Source organism: Cydia splendana, chromosome 2 (genome assembly GCF_910591565.1).
Source record: "Cydia splendana chromosome 2, ilCydSple1.2, whole genome shotgun sequence".
In the NCBI taxonomy this organism is placed as follows: Eukaryota; Metazoa; Arthropoda; class Insecta; order Lepidoptera; family Tortricidae; genus Cydia; species Cydia splendana.
The window spans coordinates 17,321,771-17,336,920 of NC_085961.1; the positions used below are offsets into that span (position 1 = coordinate 17,321,771).

A 15,150-nucleotide genomic window follows, 5' to 3' on the forward strand; every position below is an offset into this window, starting at 1 on the left:
AATAGCCAAGTAGATTCCATCCACTCTCAATGGTTCTTACACCCTGGGTGCTGATACTGCCTCTGCATTTAAAGTGTCGAAAAAAAATTTAAGTATGGGAAGGTCCAGAACACCAATGTTTTGATAACGGGAAAGACGTATAGGTCAAATTAATAGATATTAAGTTATGGCAGGGCCAGCAGTGGGCCGAAATGGTTCGTGTAACCCGGTGTATCGACACACTGCCGTGTATCTTGATGTTGACATTATTGGTTCAAGTACATTTTAAGTAGTATTTTCCACGTTGAAAATACTTAACAGTTCTAATCTTAATTAAATAGTCAGTCGCCTGTTTGATAAAGGTAGATAAAACTCATAAAAGGTATAATAGGTACTTATAAGTCTTATAACAGGGCATAATGTATGTGTTGCAGGCATTTTGTAAGAATCTGCCGTTTACAAACGGCGTCGGCATTTTACAAACGTTCGCCGTTTACTAATTGCCGAAGGCAAATTGTTAGTGCGCTCAATAGCATCAACATCAAACGTTGTGGGTTTCGTTAGGGTGACCATGGCAAAAAGTAAATATAAGTACCTATAGTAAATTCAAAAATAACAAAAATTCTTAGGGGCAATTCAGTCTGATTTCTTAACTAGACGGAGGCCCGCTTCGCGGGGCTCCTATTTCTGGGCGGTTTACCCAACTGGAGCTACTTAACCCACCTTTTGAAGAATTGGCCCTAAGAATTTTTGTTATTATTGAATTTAATATAAGTATAGTTACTTTTTGCCATGGTCACCCTAACGAAACCCACAACGTTTGATGTTGACGCTATTGAACGCACTAACAATTTGCCTTCGGCAATTAGCAAACGACGAAACGTTTGTAAAATGCCGACGCCGTTTGTAAACGGCGGATTCTTACAAAATGCCTGCGACACATACATTATGCCCTGTTATAAGTACCTATTATACCTTTTATGAGTTTTATCTACCTTTATCAAACCGGCAGCGGCGGCTCCGTCTAGTTAAGTTGTGAAGGAAATGTTTTTTGAAAAGAAACAGTGCGGTGGGACCATCCGAGAACTCCAGATTTGATGGACACCCCAGCGTTTTTCATAGTTTTGATGTGCAGCGCCACGCGTCGTAAAATAAAGAACTAATTCGACCAAAATGCCGCGGCAAATTACAAACGGCGCCGTTAATGCCATAAAGTATTATACAAATAATGCCGAAATTTTGAAGAAGATTTGAAGATGATTTTGATTTTGCCGAAGGCAATTTGCAAACGGCGAAACGTTTGTAAGATGCCGACGCGCTATGTAAACGGCGGATTCTTACAATTTGCCGGCGACATATGCATGACAGGATAATTCAGGGATTGGTAAGAATTAGGGATGACTCACGGTTGACCGGGCCGTGTCCGGACCGGAGCTTCCGGCGCTTACTTTTCTATGACATGACAGGCGATCACGTGATGCTTTCCATAGAAAACGATGCGCCGGAAGCTCCGACCCGGACACGGCCCGGTCTAACGTGAGTCATCCTTAAAGCCCGACTTATTTAGGAAGTCAGAAGATATACTTACTAAATATTCCGATCATTAACCAAGGTTAAAAACAATAATATTGACAGTAACAAAACATTCAAAGGTATTGTTGTCTAGTACATATTCACATGTACCTACCTACTTACTAGACAACAATACGTTGAGGCGCAAAATTTGCAACCACGCAACATGAGTAAACAAACAGATGATGTTTTGTTAAGGCCACTTGTTTTTTATTTAGTCTGTAAAAACATTTCTATTAAATAATAAGATATACGAGTATAAATATAGTAATTGAGCTTATATGTATACGTCCCACTACTCCCATTGCTGGGGACAGGCCACCATATATGTGTCGGCGGCCGATCGTAAGATCAGGCATATCGTGAAACGTGAAAATCTTTGACTCGTTCCCTTAATCGACGGAGCCCCGCTACGCGGGGCTCCTATTTCTGGGCAGTTTGCCCTTCGGGCATCTAAAGCAACCTAACGAACCTATCCTACCTATGTATTGGTTTAATGTGACTATCGTCAAAACATTACACAGGAACATTACGATATGCCTGAACTTACGATCGGCCTACGACATATGCACGAGAGGGATCGGACTAGGTCACCATGCTTTTGCCCTAAAGCGGTTTGGGGATTTCACGTACAGCTTATCAATTTCTTCACGGCTGACGAACTGCGACTGGTAAATATCAAATTATGTTTCATACATAAGTTCACAATAACTCATTGGTAGTTACAACCCGTGAACATAGTTAGGTACTTAGGTCATTACCAGCCCTCGTAAATTTTATAGCATTTTCGGTGCAGTGGAGTGGTGTTAACGGAATTGGTATAACCAATTTCAACCCTAGTGATTAATTAGCGTTAATTACGTTAATATTAACCTTAATCTACCATTTCAGTCACAAAAAAAAACACAAGTCAAAAACAAAGCAGTCAGTAGTCAGTCAAATATCCCACCCCGCGTCATCCCAGGCGCAAAGGTGCCCTAAACGCTCGCCGCATTACCGCGCTGAATCGCGATGGAATCCATTCAGATGGTTCCATTTCAGTTGGAATTATATATAGGTACCAATTCCATTAACACCACTCCGCTGCACGAAAAATGCTATAAAATTACGATGTGTGGTAATTACATAGGTACAACCCGGAGTTAGCCTACCTACATTTTATGACTACACATTTTATTTTGCATAAGCATTTAACATTTTATACGTAAATACCTACGCTTCTACTACAACACAAACATTATCTACCAAAAACAAATATTTTACTTTATTAAGGGTGTAATTGAAATTCGTTCCTTAAAGGGGTACGAAATGTTTAAGACCCCAATAAACGCACCTTTTAATTAATACCTACCTTTGCTTTCAAAGTAATCGCCACCGCTTTTCTCCCAGACAAAGAAATTCTGATTATATTAGTGTCAAATATCCGGTTAAATTATTCTAGGTTTTCGTTAATTTGATGTGAAATATAAATTGGCGTAGACTCGTTTTTACCTGAGTGACGATGATGGAGTAGGTTTTTCGAGTAAGTATAGGAACGTATACCTAAAGGAAACACAATGGATTTTCTGTTACTTACAAAAATAGGGCATAGGCTAACCTAGCCCTTTCTTAAAAGGAAAATACACTTCAAAGCTCTTTACCAAGAAGAAAGTTCTAAATTCAAGATTTCCTAAGAACCCGACCCTTGGGATCCGTTTCAAATAATTAACGAATGACTGGGGATAAAATACGCTGCTTTCAATCGGACCTTTGTTTCTTGAAGGTTCAGACTCTAATTAAATTAGAAAATATTGAATTGTTCCTTCCTGGGAATCATATTTGATTGGCCTGAAACATCGAAATAGCGATTTCTGAATATTATTTTCAATTCCCAGGGCTAGGTAGATCTGTGTAAGATAGCCCCAAATATTTATTTATTGATGGTTCATTAGCTTCTTTTTAAACTCTGTTTAGTTTCCAAAATAAAGATTACTTATAAAAACGTTCCTTGGCTTTCTAAAATTGTTAAATGTCCAGAATCCTCTATCCGTGCCTGCTGCGCGTGATATGAAAATGCATTGGTTTTTATACGTGTTGTTTTTAATTAAAATAAAAATACATCAAAGCATACATTTAGAAGTTTTGGAAGTTTTTTTGAGGTACGGAACCCTAAAAATTATATTTCTCATAAACGGAAACCGTTTTTAAGTTGTAACTTCGCAGACAGGTCAACAACATATAGAATTCACCCATATAGAAATTTGGATGTGCACTTTGTACTGACTCACTACAAGTGAAAATAGGCAGTCTCGATTACAAGCGTAGGTAACTTGAACAAACAGCATGCAATACACTGAAGAAAACAAGGGCACTTTATTTTTTTCTTTGTTATATCATTTGTTTAGGTGGTTATCTTTATGTGGTATTTATTCATGAAAAACAGCAAGGTTATAAATTGTTCGACACTACACGGAGTTTCAGTTATCGCGCTTAAGCGATGATGGCCGTGTTTATTATATTGCTAGTGGGGGTTGGAGTGTCAGCAACTTCACCAAGAGAGCCAAGAGGTAAAATTACAAGCGATTATTTCAATGATTTTCTTTCAAACGTCAATTATTTAATATTTTACGTGCGCAGTTTTATTACGTACGGTGATAGTTTAGACTGCATCCATACACACCTGTGATTGACCTAGTGATGCATGATGTGTCATTGATGATGTCAATGAGGTGCGACCTACGCAGAGCTTTGCCTAATATTCCCTATTTGTATACTTCTGTCAATTTTATTTCAGAAGGAATCCCGGTCCCGATCACGATCAAGTCGATCGTGCCCATAGAATGCGGTCCCAACTCACACTTCGTGCGATGTTCTAAAATATGCCCTCCACAAGATTGTTCTGCTCTTATAGACCCATACTGGTTGTGCGAGAATCCAGGTTGCAAAGCTGAATGTAGATGCAACGACGGTTTTTATCGTCAGAACGGAACATGCATTTCTCGGGACGAGTGCCGTAAGTTTTCACCATATAATATTACGAGACTTTTTTAAATATGATACTGCTAATTCACATTTTTCGTTATTAAGCAGCGTAAAAGTGCATGTTAGCGGCACCAAAATTGACTACCTATCCATATTTCAAAAGTCAATCCTGCCATCATTGTTTGAAAGGGATGGAGTCATCATTGGTCGCTTTTAAAATGCTTCAATGTTACCAAAAATGTTGTTGTTGTAAAATTGCCACTGGTAAAATTGTTTTTGCTTTACGAAGAAACTATAACTATATGATACAGTAAAAAGTTGAAAAACTTGAACACTATAATTTTTAAAAAGAAGTAAAATTCTCCGTTTTGGAAAATGTAGTAAGTAGCTTAGGTATATTATCACCTATTGTGTGACAAAAAATAGCGTTTCTCAGTAGAATTAAACGAATACTAGACAAATAGACAACACAAACTACTCCTTTAAAAAATAAGTGGAAAATCCCTCCGTTGATGAATATAATAAACTTTTGGGAATGTCTACAGGAAAGACGTGAACATATCTTTATGTTTGACCCGTTCACGTAAAATTTCGCGTTTTTATAAACAACATATTACACGTCTCCATAAAACTTGTAGCGTTTACTTCTTACAGTCTTCAGTACCTTAATACTTAATTTACAGTCGCACAATGTGGTCCTCTGGAACGCTACGTGGCCGACAGCACCGATTGTCAGAGGACATGTGCCAACTACAAGGTCACTGCACCACGGAGCCTGTGCAAGCCCTTCTCTGGGTGCGTCTGTGAAGAGGGGCGGGTGAGGCTGAACGATAACGCCACTGGCCCCTGTGTGCTTCCAAAAGATTGCCGTAAGTAAACAGGCCCAAAAACAGTCTTACTAGCGCGGATTCACCGTAAATAAATAGTTTTCAATAAAAGCAAATATTAAATTCAATTGGAAAATGGGTTTAAAATAAAATACATAAGAAATATATAATAAACTTAAATGAGTCACAGTTTCTTACAATTTGTAGTAAGTACTAATTTAAAAAAAAAACTTAACAATCAAAATCTTTAAGTAACTTAAATAATTTTCCTTTTTTTTAACATTGTACCTACTTATACCTAAAAAAACATTGAGAATCTAAAGACGGAATAAGGCTATATCTACCACAGCTTTCTACTTTCAACTTTACATTAAAGCTTTCTTCAAGATGAGTGATCTCATATCATTTCATTAGGTACCCTGCAGAAAGAGACGGCAATAATTATTCCAACATACATTCGAACACAACAAAATGGCTTAGTCGGGATATCTAGCTCAAATAAAACGTCCGTGGCTAGAGATGGGTAGTGAGTAAATACTCACCGGTAAATACCGAGTAAATACTCAGTATTTACTCAATATACCCGTATTTACTCGTTTATACCCAAATTGGTGGGTATAAACTATTTAGAGTGCTGAAAGGGGCATATAAATTTGAAATATAAGTGTATTTTGTAAGACGCTACTGGATTAAGTACTCAAAATTGTAAGAAATATATTTTTAAGAGGGGCACTACACATGTAACTAATTGTCACAAAAAAAATTTTCAGAAACCACCAACATGTTTCACATCATTAAATGGGTCTTTAAAAATAACTGGAATGTTTCTAAGAACATTTTTGGATAAATTGAATATTATTGGATAAAAACCGTTTTGAAAGGCCAAAATTATGTTTATCTCTCTATAACTTTAGAACCAAAGTTCAAAAAAAATATGAAAACATATCGGTAGATTAGCCGTATAATAGAGTACAAAAAACAATATTTTGAACATCATCGGTTGAGCCATTTTTGAGTTTTCTTTAAAAAACCCTTAATAAAAGGTCGTAACTGCCGCGTAAACACGCATTTTGCGCGACATGCAGTTATCTAGAACATCGATAGAATTTAACTACCATATTTTTAAAATAAATACCTTCTTATTTAAAACAAAATTGTTAACTATGCATTATCACAAGTTGCCTCTTACTAATAATTACCTTTTTTTCCTAAATTAAGCGTCCTATACCCTTTTTATTTTATAGATATTGTTAATACACGTTAGCACTCTTCAATAAAAGACAATTTTGTTCTTAAATCTCACTTTTTGAATATTTTATAAGCAATCGTTTTTACCCACCTAAATGAGTAAATACGGGTATTTATCGGATGCTTTGAGTAAATACCGAGTAAATACTCAGTATTTACTCACCCCTACCCATCTCTATCCGTGGCTGTTAAAATCGGCGTTATCACCAAATATAAAAAAAAATCAGTACTGATTACATATTTAGTAGGTAACACAAAACAGTAGGTACTTTAGATTGTATCTTTCACGATTCTTACTCAAATAACTACCAAGTTTATTATGATACCTATTTATGATTTACCTTTTCTCTTAATAAAATATAATGGTATGGTATGGTATGTAGGTAATATAAATATTTCTCGTTTTGCCACAAAGACAGAAACACAAACACAGCAATCTTACTCAATCTTATATTTAAATGATCTCTTTTTTTTTATTTAACAGCGGCTCGAAAATGTCCGATCCATGAACACTGGCAAGATTGTCCCAGTGTATGCGCCAACGAAACGTGTATGTCGAAAAGTCCGACTTACAAATGCCTGTTGCCAGCTATTCCGCTACCGTGCAAAGGGCGATGCATCTGCGACAAGGGATATTTGAGGAATCATCTTGGAGACTGTATACCTGAGAATCATTGCCGTGAGTCTGCATACATTTCAACAATTTTTTAACAATTCATTTTTTTTTCCAGAAAAACAGAAAAAAATGTTTGATCAATCGCGACAATCGATATAATATAAGTCAAGTAAATATATACTTGACGCGACTTTACTTATCGATATAAGTCAAGTATATCACGGTTCATATCCCGGTATCTACCGGGAACCATTCAAAACTGTAATCGCGACTTAGTCACTGTCGGCCCGATTCGAACTTTTAAGATATGTCAATGAATAGATCTAGAAACGATATGGATTAGATGCGTCAGTGTCAAAAGTAAGGGCAGTGTATATACTTATTACAAGACATCGTAAATTTTATAGCATTTTTGGTGCAGCGGACTGGTGTTAACGGAATTGTTATAGATAATTCCAACTGAAATGGTAAATTAAGGTTAATATTAACGTAATTAACGCTAATTAACCATTAGGGTTGAAATTGTTTATACCAATTCCGTTAACACCACTCCGCTGCACCGAAAATGCTATAAAATTTACGATGTGTGCTTATTACGCAACGATATGTCCGCCTAAGGGATAAGGGGAAAGGGATAAGTTCGCCTTTGTACTGCCTATCCTGTGCCATAAATTTGTGTTTTGTGTTTTGTACAATAAAGTGTTTATACATACATACATACATACATATGTTTCCCCTCGGCCGTAAAGAAACATAATAGTATTAGTATACGAAACAAGGACGTTGTCTAGTGTTGCGTTTAAGTTTACAATTTTAATGACATCATTTCACACGCTCTCGTAAAAACAGAAAACGGATCCTCTTATTCTGTGCCTCCAGTGTAAAAGGGTTAAAGTCAAAAAATGAAATTTTTCAGTATGGCCGAAAAACGTTTCAAACCGTGTTTTCTCTGCATTGTTTCTAAAAAAATTAGGTTTTTGTTTTTAGTTTAGATAGTTTAAGTCGTGAATTATCATTTGTCATTTAAATTAACCTGACTTATGTGAAAGTAACGGAAATATTGGCTTTCAAAAACAACTTATATCCCTTTTCACAAAAATTATGAATGTGTGAAAAGGTTAAACTGCACTTTCTCTAGTGTTGCTAAAATCTTTTTGAACTTTTGTATTGTGTAAAGAAACCATTTTGGGAACTAAATACTTATTGCATTTTTTGTAGATTGATGGTAAAAAAAAAAAAACCAAAAAGAATAATATCAATGTAATTAAAGAGTGACTTAATATATTTGATTACTCTGTTGAAATTGTTAATGGTTACTGAACCATTCACAATTTCAACAGAGTAATGTTGTACTATTATAGTAGTGTTGTACTGACAACAGGGCAGTTGTACTTGTTTGTCTTACTTCCCCATCTTTGTTTTTTTTTGTTATTGTTGCACAATTATTCATAATCAGCCTTTTAGATGTCTTTTCTTCTACAGGACTTACTTTTTGATATTTGACTTCCACCGTTTTGCACAACACTGACCAACTAATAAAAATATATGGAAAGGAATCTAAGTGAACATTAACCATAATCAGTAACTCAATTTAGCGAAACTAGATGGTGAAAAACGGTCAAAGTAAATTATTTATACCCCTTTACACATCATGACGTCTTAAAAAATGTTTGTGAATAATAAAAAAATTCACAGATTTCGTGCCTCACACGACTATCGAGCACATTGGAAATGAATCTACGGAATTCGAAAAAATATTGTCGCTGAGCGACGAGAAAGTCTGGATAAGGAAAAAGTTACAAAATAAAACTACAACGTTGAATGATAATTATTTTATTCTTAGACTAACACAAGTATCCTGGACATAACGCATGTGAACAAACAATTTGCAAAATTTCCACACGCAGATCGAAGTTTGAATAATTGTCGCCGTGGCGCATAAGTATAGGTACGTATTTCATTTTTCGATTAATAAGCAGGATATATTAATGTTCAAAGTACAAGAAAATTATTACACGGCAAATCCGTAGTCAACTCGAGAAGTGGTAGCCACATCGCCGTTATCGTCACTCGAGTGTTGATCGGCAGCGGCCCATTTGCTGCAAGATATGTATTTTTCTTGACAGCAGTTTGACGCGACGAGAGATGACCATAACAGCGTTTGTCTATGTTGCACCAAACCTGAGTTCCAATAGGTACTACCAGGGTTCAGCATCAGCTATCTTGGGTACTACTCTCCTAAGTGCTCATCGAGACGAGTCCGATGACCAAAACAGCGTGTACTTATGTTCTCCCTCTCCCTCTCCCTCTCCCTCTCCCTCTCCCTCTCCCTCTCCCTCTCCCTCTCCCTCTCCCTCTCCCTCTCCCTCTCCCTCTCCCTCTCCCTCTCCCTCTCCCTCTCCCTCTCCCTCTCCCTCTCCCTCTCCCTCTCCCTCTCCCTCTCCCTCTCCCTCTCCCTCTCCCTCTCCCTCTCCCTCTCCCTCTCCCTCTCCCTCTCCCTCTCCCTCTCCCTCTCCCTCTCCCTCTCCCTCTCCCTCTCCCTCTCCCTCTCCCTCTCCCTCTCCCTCTCCCTCTCCCTCTCCCTCTCCCTCTCCCTCTCCCTCTCCCTCTCCCTCTCCCTCTCCCTCTCCCTCTCCCTCTCCCTCTCCCTCTCCCTCTCCCTCTCCCTCTCCCTCTCCCTCTCCTTATTATCGATAATTCACAACAAACACCGATAACGAACTCTGCGAAACATGAAGTCATAAATGTCATGTGAAAAATGTCGTTCTGACTTTTTGACTATTTAAAGGTTAGGCTACAGGGCAAACCCTTAACCCGATCGTCTTTGTTTTAGGCTCAAATTGTAGCTGACTAAATTGTCCAGAGCCGTTTTTCTCAAATTTTTGATATCATTCTTCGTTTCCAAATTATCGAGCACCAAAATCAAAAATTCGGAGAAAAATTAATTTTATTTTCACTATTTCGACCATAACTTTTTTTGATTTTGACTTTCTCGAATAATTATTTTTGCACCTTACAGCTCTCGTGATTATGCGTCTTTTGAGCCTATTTTTTAATATCATATCTTCACAACTTTCCGAGATATAAGGGGATCGCACTTTTTCGTGAAATCGGAGCCTATACTGGAGCGAACGAAAAGACATTTCCAATGTCAAAAATTAAGTTTTACCGTCATTCACGAACTAGACTCGGTAGTTGAAATAGATCTAAGTGAATTTTGATTTCTTTACACCAAATGTTTCTTGAAATGTATTTTATTCACTAAGATTAAACGTTACTTTAACCATCGTTCGTAACACGATTCTTAAGTAACAAATTTTTTAAACGAGATTATATAAAAATAAATCGTTTGAAGAAATGTAAGTCATTTATTTACATACAATATATATACAGTGGTACTACTAAACGAAATTAATAACTAGCTTAAATCTAAAATAGGCCCTTGAGGCATTGTACCAAGGATGCTGGCGGCATTTCCTCGCTGTATCGCAATGCTGATACGTTGTGCGAGGTAGCCGCCAGCTCTTCGGTCACCAGTTACGTCAACCAGACGCTTCGCGATTTCTGCGACCAACTTATGCGCGCTGGGACCCCATGGACCTAGAGTTTCAACTCCAAATGGTACAAAATGGTACTCTCTACCGAGGCTCTTATATTTGTTACGTTTTAGAATTTCGGCGCTTTCCGCCGCTCCGCCCGCTTTTACAGTAGTCCGTTGGAGGTGGGACGGTGCCACTCAGGTGCCAGTGTGTCTACGCAGGTAGCATCCCACACTAACATCCGTCCCAAGCTCCAAGGAACTAAAGACACCCCATCGGGCCTCTTGCCATCATCTCTGATAATGCCAGTCGGCTCAAGAAGAGCAGGCACATTGATGGTGGCAAGAGACCGACGGACTATGTCATTAAGCGACGCATGTCTCGAAAAACGGCCAGCACTTTTTTGACAAGATAATCCGTGGTGTCCCAGTCGGTCCACGTCCGTTTTGAACATAATGGCTGTAATTTTTGCCAAAGTTTAATCCTTTTGCACAATCGATATCTCAGCAATTAGAAGTCATAGGGCAGTGGGTGTCAGCACAAAAGATGTAGTTTCATGAAATAAACCTTTTACTGGCAAAATTTGTAATTTGGACAAACTCGAGTTTAACCCTTTTACACTGGAGGCACAGTATTAATCGTAAGCATTTTGTTAAGATTAAATGTCTGTACATCAGTCTGTACGTTAGATCATGCTTGAACTAAGATTTAAGGGTAAGAAAAAGACGTTAAGTTGCTGTGTTCATTTTTTGTTACATAAATAATTTATACAAGTAACTTTCCACAGCAATTAAGGAATGTCCAATAAATGAAGTGTGGCGCTGCGCCTCTACGTGCCCGTGGGATTCCTGCAAGCGGCTGGAGGCCGGCTTCCAATGTCCGTCGGGTATCATATCAGTATGCATACCCGCCTGCGCCTGCAAAGATGGATATCTGAGAAACGACAAAGGAATTTGCATACCAAGGGAATTATGTCGTAAGTTTCTGTTTTTAGGGTACAGTTTTACAAAAGAATTCCTTAGTTTCGCCACGTCAGTTCGCGTATCTACCCGTCCCTCGGCCGTTTAGCTCAATGAAAGTTACGTGCTAGAAATCAGTAACTTTGACAATATACGTTGCCCCTATGTAGAATGATATCTAGACGTAAAGTGAAGTACTTATCGTTAACGTTAACGTTAATGGTTAATAAGGTAAATAGGGTTCGAATACGACATTGGCCACTATTTGAAACTACGCACCAGGTTTTTTTTTAAATATAAAATTATTAATAAATAATATTACATTCTAAATATTATAATTTAATGAAAAAGTTTTGTACAAATTTTTGGATCGCTTTTGAAGTCTTTATTGTATCTTTGATTCATATATTATTCTGTTTGTGTGTTTACAGCGGCATCTCTTCGTTGCGGTATAAACGAAGTAGCTGTGGAGTGCCAAGCGTATCCGCCGCAAACGTGCGAGTCTGTGTACACACTGTACAAGTTGATAGAGGACTCGCCCTGCAACCCGGGCTGCGACTGCAGGTCTGGCTACTTGAGAAACAGGCGCAACATTTGCGTACCAAGCGAGTGTTGTCCAACAGGTTGTGTTATTTTGTTTATTATGGATAGAAATTTATTTGATCAAGGGACTAAACATTGTTTGGTTAGTATTTATTCACACGAAAACATACATTATCGACAATAGGGCTAGATGGGAATGAGTATGTAGTTCGTGTATGCGTCATTTCTTTCCCCAACATAAAATTATTTAAATATCCTTGTATAAATCGGATATTACTTAACTTTGAACTTAGTCTTTCAATATAATTTTCTATTCAGGCAATTTTATTGTAGCTACTTACTCCATCTTCTTCTGTTTTGAAAGCGATAATATTCCTATTGTAACTAACCCTTAATATATTTTTAGTGCCTTACTGCAAATGTGGACCTAACCAAGTGTACAAGGAATGCGGTACCATTTGCGAACCAAGTTGCTCTGATCTAGATAACCCACCGCAAGTGTGTCCTGAGGTATGCGTCGAAGGTTGCTTCTGCAAAGAAGGATTCCTTAAGGATGAACACGGAAATTGTGTTTATCCAAGTCAATGTCGTAAGTTATTTTCATCTCATTTAATAACAGAAAGGGTAATACCAATAATCGTTACCTACCATTATTGCTTGCAACTTATGGACAGGTTAACTAATATATTATCTGTGTCGAATTAGATGCATACGGGAGATTACGGGAGTCATCAGCATCGCCGATATACTTAAATGTTGTTGTTGCCCTGATTTCGTCGCTTGATGATAATTCTATGATGAAATAGGCCACTTTGCATGAAAGTTGTTTTCAAGCAATATTTATATGTTTAAACATTAGTATTCAAAAACGGCTCCAACCATTCTGACGAAACTTATAGGTAGGTAGTACAATGTACTTGTACAATGTAAGGTTGGTAGATAGACGAGCAATTTTTTAAACAATTGCAAAAGGATATTAAACGCTAACAAGCCCAAAACGCTAATTTTTAATTAATGTACTCTACCCCAAATAGTGTTAATGTTGAACTATCAACAAGATAAGACAAATTGATATCGGTATTCACACAATATTACTGGAATCAAGTTATATCGGGCTTTAATCAATTTTATGTTAAATTTGTAGCTCTACCAATCTGTACCAAACCAAACGAAGTGGCAAAGGATTGCGGATCATATTGCGAGATCAGGACTTGTGAAGACTACAATAGAACTGACATCGTCTGCCCCGCCGTGTGCGTACGCGGATGCTTCTGTCGCAAGGGTTACGTCAGGAACGCGTACGGTGTTTGTATACACCCGAAAAAATGCCGTAAGCTATTTTAAAACTTAATGTATGATTTCGATTAAAAACTTTGAACTATATTTTTCGCAGCTCCAATTTTGTAACTGATGCGTATGAAAAGCCACAGACTCCTATTATTAAATGTAATGTAGTAAGTACGTAAGATTAGCTAGTCCACGGACTCGCGATAGTAACGGACCTCCAGTTAGATAGTCACAAGCAAAAACGAGACGGCTACCATCGCTTGCCATTTCTTTAGCTATAGCTGTGGTAGCTACAAGATTACAGAATAACCTATATCAATACTGGCATCAACTATGTACGTATATTCATTAACATACGTAAGTAAGTAATAAAATTTTCCGTTATGCTTATTTATTTAAGTAATACTGCAGTTTCAATAACAAAAGATAACAATAATTATTCCACTGTAGCGTCAAAGCCAGTGTGCCTTCAAGAGCACGAAGAATACCAGTCATGTGGATCCAGCTGCCCAGACAATTGTGACAACTACAAGAACCCCGACCGCATTTGCACAGCGCAATGCGTCGCTGGGTGCAATTGCAAGAAAGGCTACGTCAGAAACCTCAAGGACGGCACTTGCATAAAGCCAGAACAATGTCGTAAGTGCTAATGACGATTTTAATGACAATAACATGTTGATAATGATAAAAGAATTGGTTGCAGTCTGTTTCTATATTTGTTCAGCGTCAACTTGAATTGTTTATCGTCTTTTTATTATTTAAATTATCCATTAATATATAACTCAGTTTACCATTAACAATCGTGATATCATATTTTTATTTGTACATAGAAATGTTGTCGTTCGATCGAATCCATCGGGTTTTTCCGTCTCGTTTTGAGACACAGACATTTTACTCCGTAATTTCATCTTGATGATATATGTTTACCTTTAAAAAAATGTTATTAATCTTAATATTAGGTGCTTGCTCTAAAAAAAGTGTTATATTTCTACTACATACTGCAAATCTTACATAGCCTTTTAACCCCATATAGCATTCTATCTATTAAAATAATGTAAAATAAAATGTCTCGCACTACGTCACGAACTTAAATGGCTTCCTGTACGCCAGCACAGGTGTCTAAGAATTATCTGTACTCTTTTTTCTATCTTGTTCCAACTTTCCGCTCCAGATAGGTAACTGATAATGTTTTCTAAAATACTTTTCTCACTGCACCCACATTAGAGATGTTCTATTTTGTTTGACTAGTAGAGAATGCCTTAAAACATTTTTACTTATTTTTATCGTGCAATAAAGAAAAAAAAACGAAAGACTCTGGCGAACTGCTGAAGAGTTTATTTGCGTTGTTGCAGCTATTAAAAAATGCACAGGCGACAACGAAGAGCTAAACTACTGCGCCTCCTACTGCCCTGTTACATGCGCAAACCGCTACACACAAGGCGACTGGGTTTGCATCACACTCTGCCGTGTGGCCTGCGACTGCATTCCTGGCACACTAAGGAACGACACTGGATCTTGCGTTCCTGTTGATCAATGCAGTAAGTAGATTTACACTGTGCATACGAATAGCTGAAGTTACTGCGCCTCCTACTGCCCTATTAAAGATGACTCACGCTAGA

General features: G+C 37.6%; 1 protein-coding gene and 1 long non-coding RNA gene across 2 annotated transcripts in view; one reads left to right on the top strand and one right to left on the bottom strand.

The window, feature by feature from the left end:
• Positions 1-15,150, bottom strand: part of LOC134805539 (uncharacterized) — a 624,519-nt gene that overhangs the window by 367,917 nt on the left and 241,452 nt on the right. The gene's annotated exons all lie outside the window — the stretch shown is intronic.
• LOC134800386 (zonadhesin-like) overlaps positions 4,028-15,150 on the top strand; it is a 48,392-nt gene continuing 37,269 nt past the window's right edge. The window contains exons 1-10 of the mRNA XM_063772888.1: positions 4,028-4,097; positions 4,325-4,543; positions 5,196-5,381; positions 7,072-7,266; positions 11,530-11,718; positions 12,133-12,324; positions 12,651-12,833; positions 13,389-13,574; positions 13,982-14,170; positions 14,884-15,069. Of these exons, the coding sequence (XP_063628958.1) occupies positions 4,028-4,097; positions 4,325-4,543; positions 5,196-5,381; positions 7,072-7,266; positions 11,530-11,718; positions 12,133-12,324; positions 12,651-12,833; positions 13,389-13,574; positions 13,982-14,170; positions 14,884-15,069 (1,795 nt within the window). The remainder of the gene's footprint in view (positions 4,098-4,324; positions 4,544-5,195; positions 5,382-7,071; positions 7,267-11,529; positions 11,719-12,132; positions 12,325-12,650; positions 12,834-13,388; positions 13,575-13,981; positions 14,171-14,883; positions 15,070-15,150) is intronic.